General features: G+C 45.7%; 1 protein-coding gene across 1 annotated transcript in view; it reads right to left on the reverse strand.

Moving 5' to 3' along the window:
- Positions 1-9,132, reverse strand: part of cfap74 (cilia and flagella associated protein 74) — a 57,749-nt gene that overhangs the window by 46,888 nt on the left and 1,729 nt on the right. The window contains exons 2-12 of the mRNA XM_008285085.1: positions 6,905-6,997; positions 6,619-6,700; positions 6,155-6,313; positions 5,257-5,355; positions 5,062-5,172; positions 4,165-4,338; positions 3,890-4,000; positions 1,462-1,564; positions 799-956; positions 441-651; positions 207-350 (exon numbers count right to left, since the gene is read on the reverse strand). Coding sequence (XP_008283307.1) covers positions 207-350; positions 441-651; positions 799-956; positions 1,462-1,564; positions 3,890-4,000; positions 4,165-4,338; positions 5,062-5,172; positions 5,257-5,355; positions 6,155-6,313; positions 6,619-6,700; positions 6,905-6,997 — 1,445 coding nt within the window. The remainder of the gene's footprint in view (positions 1-206; positions 351-440; positions 652-798; positions 957-1,461; positions 1,565-3,889; positions 4,001-4,164; positions 4,339-5,061; positions 5,173-5,256; positions 5,356-6,154; positions 6,314-6,618; positions 6,701-6,904; positions 6,998-9,132) is intronic.

A 9,132-nucleotide genomic window follows, 5' to 3' on the forward strand; every position in this document is an offset into this window, starting at 1 on the left:
TCCCTCTGATGATGTGGAGTTCCATGTTCCCCTCTTCCACATCCCACCACCCTACTGCATGTCCCCCCACTCGCTAGCAGAAGTCTCTGGTGCAATCCTTAAAAAGATGACGTGTCTGCTGAACAGTGCGGTGATTTATGAGGGTTTAAATTTAGCAGCCTGCATGGATTTACTTTTGGTTGGCAGCCGCTGTTGTTTTACTGCACCTTGTAGTTCTGGTCCCAGAGCCCGGAGAATTCGGGCTCAGCGAGGCTGTCAGCGAGGCTGTGGTGGTCCACTTCCTGCTCCAGGTCCTCAGCATCAGAGGCAGCTGATGACGAGCTGCTGCTGCTGCTGCTGAACTGTCGTAACTGCTGGACAAATGGACACAGACACACTAAGTGATCAACATGCATGCAGTCGTTTCATAAATGGCGTCTCAGATGTTTGCATCGCCTCACGATTGTGGTTCTCTCCTCAGGGGCTGAGGTGGGGGTGGGATCCAGGTAATACCGGAGCCTCTCCTTGGCCCTCCTCAGAGACTTGTCAGGTGTGGAGGGTTTGGCCAGCACTGCCTGGTTATTACTCCTCTTGCTCCTCATCAGCTGCTCCTGCTGATGGAGTTTTTCTACAATCTCCACCCTCTTTGACTTGTGGCTCTTCTCAAATTCCCTGAGAAGGGTAAATCAACAGCACTGCATTATATTGAAATGGGGTCACGTATCGCTCTGCACACAGCGAGAGAAAACACCCACACGCTGCTGCATGGAGTGGGAGTGGAGGACATGCATGTGGGAGAGGAGAGGAGAGAGGACGTACTCTTGTTGATGTTTTATCTCCTCCAGTTGTTTCTGCTGGTACATATGCTTGATGCTGTTGATGCCTTGGGCCTGCAGGGATTCTCTTAGTTGTCGTCGTTGTTGTTCTTTTTTCCGGGCGTTTGCTTTCGCTCTGCTCTGTTGGACCCGTAAACTCTCCTAAAAGACACAAAACCAGATTAATAAACCCACATTTGACCACATGCAGCCGTGGGTATTTTCTGCTTTCTTCTAAGATATGAAAAACAAACCTCGGCTCTTATCTTGAATTGTAAAATATATCAACAAGCGAGCCGATCATAATGACGACCATGTGCGTACTGTCAACAACAACCAGGCCAACAGTGGATTTACCCAGCTGACATGTGAAACGTGGCGTCTGCTACGTGCTTATTGTGGCTGGGAGAAACAGTTGAAGCAAATGGAGTCAATAAATCCAGGTCCAAGTGCATTTGTTCTGTAGAATTCATGCATCATTAAACAATCTGGTTTCTAATCTCCCAACAATCATCACAACAATAAATGGAGTCTCCCAGGTGTTTTATATAAATACATGTACTGACAGTGTGTTTATATTGTCTTCATGTCTGAGCACAACTCAGTCTTTACAGCTTTATGACGAATTACCCCGATGCTAACGCTATTAGCACGTTCCTCTGCTTACTTGTGTGGCTGCTATGTTCGATTTCAGCGACTCGACGGCCTGCGTCCTCTTTTCCAGCAGCTCCCTGTTCTGCTGCTCCTTCTCAGCCTCTTCCTGACGCATCCTGAACGAAACGGGGAGAATTTCAAAGCATGTAAGTAACGTGCTGTTACTGGTAGCTCAAGGAAATACCATGAACCTTAGCTCATGGGTGGAAAAAATGATAGAAAACAGTGCTGCAGGGGGGCTTTAAGTTATCAAACTCTGCCTGATTTTTTGACCTCCTCATGTGTTTTCAAAAATAGTCAAAAATATAATATAGCTTAATTTTAAGTTACATATTTAATTAGAAATAATGATCATAATTATTTCTAATTAATTGTAGCAATCACTGACTTTATAGTTAATGTTATTAAAAAGGAGTAAATAGCAGATTTAATTTCAGATTCAGAGTTATTCTAAGCTGACGAGTATTTTTTTCCTATAAACTATCAAAAACTAAGACTTTAGATAAACTATATTGTAAATACAGCTCTCAAAGTACAAACTCAAAGCAACAAAAGTGATCACTGACACACAAAACTATTTCCAATCCACCTAACTGCACGAATACTGGTATGAAATGAGCACCAGAACTTCTTCACTTGTGGATCCATGGACTGTCTGCCTCATGGCTCCACATGGAGAAGAACTGAGAACATGTTTGTGAGACTTCAAAAAATAACAAGTAGGGGTCCTCGGACCCTAATAAAAAGGATTCAGAACGATCAGTGACCAACTAAACATCAGATGGAAGACAGTTAAAAACCGTTCGTAGTTTCACTGACCAGAGCTGGTCACTGACAGCTCACGACTTGCTCTGATGAGGAGGAGTTATGAGTGGAAGTCAGAGTTTCTGTAGCAGCTCAGACAGTGTGAAGGACACCATCATACATCGACCTCTACAGACAGCTTGCTGTTTGGTACAAACTGGCAGATTTTCTTAGTTTCACATCGGAGCAAATGCACTACTTGTAATCAAATTGCTGTGAAGTGATTATTTGTGTGCCCGTACTACAGAAACAACCCGTCCCCTGTGCAGCCGTGCAGCTCATCGGTGTGTTTTTAGTGCTTTCATGGCGTCTGCTGACAATAACGATAATAACAGAAAACATCATTCATCTTTGAGTTCCATCGTTTGAAGTGGACTTATGACAAAACAGCGTCACTGTGCAGCTGGACGCTGAGTTAGTAACAGTCATATTCACCCAGGAGCAGCAAACATCCATCCATCCATTAGTAATGCCCACCTTATCACTCAGATGATCGTGGGGGGTGGATCCTATCCCAGCTGACATTGGAAATGACACGAGGTCCAAGCTGAACAGGTGGCCGGTGCATTGCAGCGCTAACACACAGAGACAGACAGCCACGCTGGCTCACACTCACACCTACAGCAGAATCACCAGTTAACCTAAAGTGAATGTCTCTGGACGATGGAAAAGCGCTGGACCACCAGAGGAACAGGCAGAATGTGCAAATCCAGAACGCACATTCACCAGAACAAAACCTATATTTCAACTATAATGCATGGGCTGCAAGGTGGGTCAGTGGTTAGTACCGTCGCGTCGCAGCTAGAAGGTCGCCAGCACTACCATTTTTCACATCAGTATAATGATGTGAAAAATAATGCACAGCGACAAACATGAGGTGTTTTTCTTCCCCACTAACTAATTTCGTACAGCGCTGCCTCTGGTAGCCACTGGGGGATGAGACACGTCCATCTGATGGGTTTAAAATGTAAATCTTTTAAGGAGGAGCATGAGTGGGCCAGGGACTGCAAGGTGGAGCAGTGGTTAGCACCGTCGCCTCGCAGCTAGAAGGTCGCCGGTTGGCGTCCCGGTGAGGACACCCGGGATCTTCCTGCGTGGAGTCTCCATGTTCTCCCCGTGCAGCGTGGGTTCTCTCCGGGTTCTCCGGGTCCTCCCACAGTCCAGAAACATGCTGAGGTTAATTGGTGATTGTAAATTGTCCGTAGGTGTGAATGTGAGTGTGCTTGGTTGTCTGTCTCTAAGTGTAGCCCTGTGATAGACTGGTTACCTGTCCAGGTGAACCTGCCTTCACACTGAGTCAGCTGGGATAGGCTCCGCCCCCCATGACCCTGGTGAGGATTAAGGTGTAGAGATGATGGATGGATCTACGATGCATTTTTTATAATTGGTGATTTTGGGGGAAAATCCAGACTTGAATGACGTTTTTCTGCTCAGATCTCATGTGCTGTTCACTTTCATCCTGAACATCGGAGCACGAATCGCAGCTCTTTCAAGTGTCACGTCTTCCCTGCTTGTCATACATCCTGTCTGTATGAGTGAACGATCAATAGGACGTGTCGACTCTCCATTCAGTCCTCTGAGATGATTCAGATCTTTGTCGTGCTCTGACACTGTTTATTGGTTTAAGAGCTGATTACCTTTTAATGGTCTGTTTCAAGTACTTGGCAGCTGTCTTGCGGCTCGCTTGGCTCGCTTCGGTTTTCCTCTGACCTGCAGTCTCCTCCTCCTTCAGCATGGCTTCCTGTTTACTGTCAGAGCACACGCACAGAACTTACACACAGAACATTAAAAACACACATCAGGACACTATACTGTATCTGAGCTCTCTTCAGTGCACATGATAAAAAAACTGTGAGTCATAAAACATTTTTTGGTTCTAAAACAAAACCAGCAGTGTGAATGCTGTCCTCACTCCCTGAGCTGCTGCATCTTAAGGTGCAGGTTCTGGCGGACGTTTCTCTCCTGCTGCAGCCTCGCCGCGGCCTTCTGTGCTTTAAGGACGTGGAAGAGCCGCTCCTCTTCCTGCACCTCCTGCCGCAGCGAGGAGAACCTGCCAAGCTCCACCTCCACCTCGTTCAGCTCCAACCTGCGGAGACACATGGGGGTAGACGGAACCAAATGGACAGATGTAGACAGAGAAAACCTGTAAAGCTGCTGACTGACACTTAATATAAAGAATGTTGAAGGTCAGTACGAGCTTCATCTGAATGAACTGGTTTAAGAGGCAGATTTATCTGGACGATTGTTTAAATCAGCATTCAGACAGAACCTTGCTTTGGACAGAGGCGGCTCTGAACAGCTAAACGAGGCAGGATTTCATAGAGATTCATCAGTACACGGCCTTCATTACTGTGATGCAGCTGCACAAAGCTTTCTGGCTAAAAAGTGCACAAAAAAACACGAGAGGCTGCAGAGATGTAGGTGTGTTGTTTCAGATACCGTTGAGATGCTGGTTTAACAGCAAAGCAGTTTAGAACAGATGTTACAACTCTGCGCCGTTATTGTGGCAGAAACCAGTTCATCCTCAGTCATGACAGCAGCAAACTGAGGCAGGACTCTGTTCAACGATATTCACTCTGTTAGGACAGGACCTTGTGGGCTGGATGAGGCCTCGCTGTGTTGTGACAAAACTTCAGGCAGTTTCACGTTTTCTACTGGATGCCTGTGTGTTTTATTGTTTGGTATTTTTCTCGGAGCCCTCTGTGGGGCTGAAGCAGCGGTCCAAGTGAAGCGAACGAGGGGGCTGCTGTTCTCACGCGGCACTACTTTCTGTCAGAACAAGACCGAAGCATTTTCCTCCTGGACTCACTCTTGTTGCTTCAGCTCGGTGTTGATGTGGCCCTCCAGCTCCTCCTCACTCTGCAGCTTCTCACACAGACGCTTGTGCTCGGCTCTGAGTCGAAACACCGCCACGCTGCTGCTGGGTGACAACAGAGAGACGGGAATACAGGCGATTACAAAACAACAACAAACTGTTGAATGTGTTTGTTCACTCTGAACTCACCTGTTGTCGGCTGCTTTCTGTTGCTCTATCTCACTCTCCAAATGATCCCTCTGCTTCAACAGACTCTTAATATTCTGACGGCAGAGATCCAGCTTTTCTCTGGAGAAAACAAACAAAACAAAAAGACAAGCTGCAGTGTCGACACAGAGAAACACCCCAGATAAAAAAATAAAACATGTTTCAGGCAGTTGAAGAGGAGTGTGTTCAGAGCACCAGGCTGATGGATTTCCTTGTGGCCACTACAACAACAGACGAGGTAATCTAATGAGGAGTGAGCTTTGAACTGCCCCGTGTTCTTCTTTCAGTGTAATTGTGGGGAAACACAACAATCTGTGACCGGCGGTAAAGACTGCTATAAAAAAAAAAAAGAAATTGTACAATAACAGTTGCGGATTGGTTAAAAACCAGGTGCACTTAGGTTCCATTAAACTCATGTTTAATCAGCGCCGCGGCTCCACGCTGACCGCTGAAGGAAAATGACAGACATTTCTGATGGGAGCTGTATCACAGTTCATCAGGCGCCTAATGGTTCGCAGTGCAGACAAATATAAAGAGGGAAGAAAAGTGGGGAGAGAGGACATTATGGGAAATGTTCTCTCTTCAGCTGAAATGATTTCCTGCAAATTGCTGAATCAATTGGTACAGAAACGATGTGTGTGAGGAGGACAAGAGGGGGAAGACCTGGGAGGGAAGGTGGAATAACGCTGGAAAAATAAACAATCTGAAACCGAAAAGACGTGCATGCTTTTGATACACCTACTGAGTAAAAAACACAATAACGCCCCAATGTTTTCTATTCTGTGTACGTGTTTCTGTAGAGTCCAGAAAGGCACGTGGAGTTCTATGTGGGTTAAGGAGCCGCTGTGGCTCTAGAGGCCGGTTGTTGCCAGGTCCAGACCTGGCTTCCAGCACGTCGTGCTCCTTCTGTCGGTGAAAGCAGTCCAGCTGGTCCAGGTTTCGTCTCAGCTTGAACATCCGTGCTGTCTCGGCACAACTCCTCTTCTCACCAATGTCGGGCGCAACTGCAAGGTCACCACCGGCATCACCGTCGTCCTCTCTTGGGGCAGATGCGAAATGACATTTAGGAAAGGCTGCATGTTTAATGCAAAATCTTAACATTTGTTATCGACAAAAAAATATCCTACAGTGACGCCCAGAGTGGCTGTTTGTATTGAGGTATATGATCAAGAAAAACAGCAGTAATCAATATACACAGAATACAGTTACACAGTAAGAATGTGACTGAATCACTTTGTCTACAACAGACACTGAGAGGGACACAACTGGACTAAAGGCTGCTACATAGACCTCCTGTGTCAGTCTAAATGTTATATGGATCACAAAAAAGCAAGAAATACCCACTCTGACAGTTCTTCTAACCACTCAAAGTCAGGAGGAAGGGCTGGTTCTTCATCCTCAAAGGTCCCCTGACCTGCATCGTCATCTGAAATATATTCACTGAGGTGATCCAGAGCTAAAGTAAGGCAGACTATAGGGTACTGTGTGTGTGTGTGTGTGTGTAGGTGTGTGTGTGTGTGTGTGTGTGTAGGTGTGTGTGTGTGTGTGTGTGTATTTGTGGTTATGGATTAAGCCCTTATCTTTATGGTTATATTTTGACAACCGGGCATCACCAGGAGCTGTCACTCACCCTCAGTGTCCTCACCGGCGCTGAGGTGGACATCCGGCTGTGAACACCTGTCTGACATGACGTCACTTCCTCCGTCCTCTGCGTCCATGTCACCTGATCGATGAAAACCACAATCACACGAACAGGACTGACAGCTAACGTTACTGATTCCACACAAATTAACTAACCGCGCCACAAACCTTATAATTAAAAAATTAAAACGTTACCAATACGTTACTCAGAATTCATCAACAGTTATTAACTCAATGTAAAAACATAAATCGATGTGGTTTCGTGTGAAAAGTTCGTCTTAAAGCGGTTCTCGGTTCATTACATTTGTGCCGATTTGAAGGTCGGCTGTTGGTGATTTTCAGAAGATGTTAGCTCTTGTTCCTCGGCTGTGTGACTTTACCGGCAGCTAAGATAACTTTAAATAACTAGATTCTTAAATGGACACTGGCGTGTCGTTGCCTCGACAGTAGCTAGTTTAGGACGCTAGACAGCAAGTAGACCCAATGCTGACTTTAGACTGTGCCACAATAAAAGTTAAATTTAAAACAACAACAACAACAAAACGTTACCTGGTTTTGCGAGGCTTCCTTTGTCTTGGCTACACAAAATGACTTTCTCTAGCAAGTTTAACCCGCCATGTTTGTTACCGTTTCCAAGGAGACGGGACGCACCGGGGGGGGGAGACCGAAACGCTCCTGGATCAGTCTATCACCTGGAGTCAGTTGCTTAGGTTACATCTATCACCTGAAATCAACCGCTCCCGGATCAGTCTATCACCTGGAGTCGGTTGCTTAGGGATCCGTCTATCACCTGAAGTCAGTGCCTTCTAGATCCGTCTATCACCTGGAGTCAGTGCCTTCTAGATCCGTCTATCACCTGGAGTCAGCGGGTCCTGGATCCATCTATCACCTGAAGTCAGCGGCTGGGAATGGGAATTTTAGTCGACAGAATTCATGAAGGCCGCTGAAATCAGCCAGTAAAAGTCTTGTCCAGCCAGTTCAAGTGTTGTAATTCTGGTTCCACCATGTAAATCACTTTACAATTTGGCTGTGCAAAGTGATTTATAAATAAAGTTTATTGTCACTGTGTTATAAAATGAGAGGCCAAAGCCAGCACAACAGTAAAAGTAAAATAGTTCAGCGTTAGTGAAGGAATCAGTGATGTACAGGCTGATGTGAGTGTAAAGCTGTTGCTCTCATTAAAATAATTTCCTCCTCCTGACTGACGGAGACACTAAGTCGTTCCCTGATTTCATCTCTTTCGTGCAGCATCCTTCAGCAGCCTCTGAAGTTTTCTTCACTTACACTCACTGATTTCTCTGGACTGACATCAGTCAAATCACACACGGCAGAAACATCTCAGCTGATTCACACAGAATTATAAATCCTTGTGGTGTGCAAAATCTTTTGTCAAGCAGGCAGTATTGCACAGCCCCGTCTGAGTCATCCTGCAAATAGAAACTCAAGTCAATCAGTGGTTTATTGCACAAGCACAATGGAGTTTTTACTTGAAAGCCTCTCTGTTTTATTTGGCATAATAATGCTGTCAGAGCAGGAAGGAGGAGTGTGTGAAGTCATGTGAATGAAGACTGTTTTGTTTCACGGTGGGAGACACACATGAACATGATGAAGGATGGAGGGCAGACCTTTTTTGTTTTTTTGAGAGTGAGAGAGCAACAGAGGCGAGCAAAGTAAGTGCAGCAGAGACGGAGACCCCAGCTGATATAAAGAATAGATCAATATGAGGAAAAAACAAAGTGATCAGAGGCAGAGAATACATGAGGGCGAAAAGAGCAAAAGGAATAAGAAATAGTTTGTGGTTGAGAGAATACGATCCCATGCAGCGAGCTGCAGCGCGTGCTGAAGCCGGGGATCTTCATATCAAAAGAACTTGCAAATCCAAGTGCACAGAGACGATGGTGTGAATCCTGTCGTCCCCGCGGTGAGGCAACAGAAACCAGGGCAGGTGCTCGGCTGCATCCAGCTCATAAACAGGTTAGGTTCAAAGAGGAGGAAGCAAAATCTGCACATTTAGGCAGAATGGAGGTCACGTGGTGTAAGTTAGTGTTTAGTCACACTGAGTGATGCCTGAACGTATGCTGACATCATGCATCTGGGTCCTATGAGCATAATTAGAATAATTACCTAAAACTATGCAAAAATTAGAAAAAAATCTATTGTAGTATTTGTCAACATTTCTGATATTTGGTAACCACGCTGACAAGAAGAGGCCTTAGA

The sequence above is a fragment of the Stegastes partitus genome, unplaced genomic scaffold, assembly GCF_000690725.1.
Source record: "Stegastes partitus isolate 25-593 unplaced genomic scaffold, Stegastes_partitus-1.0.2 Scaffold386, whole genome shotgun sequence".
In the NCBI taxonomy this organism is placed as follows: domain Eukaryota; kingdom Metazoa; phylum Chordata; class Actinopteri; family Pomacentridae; genus Stegastes; species Stegastes partitus.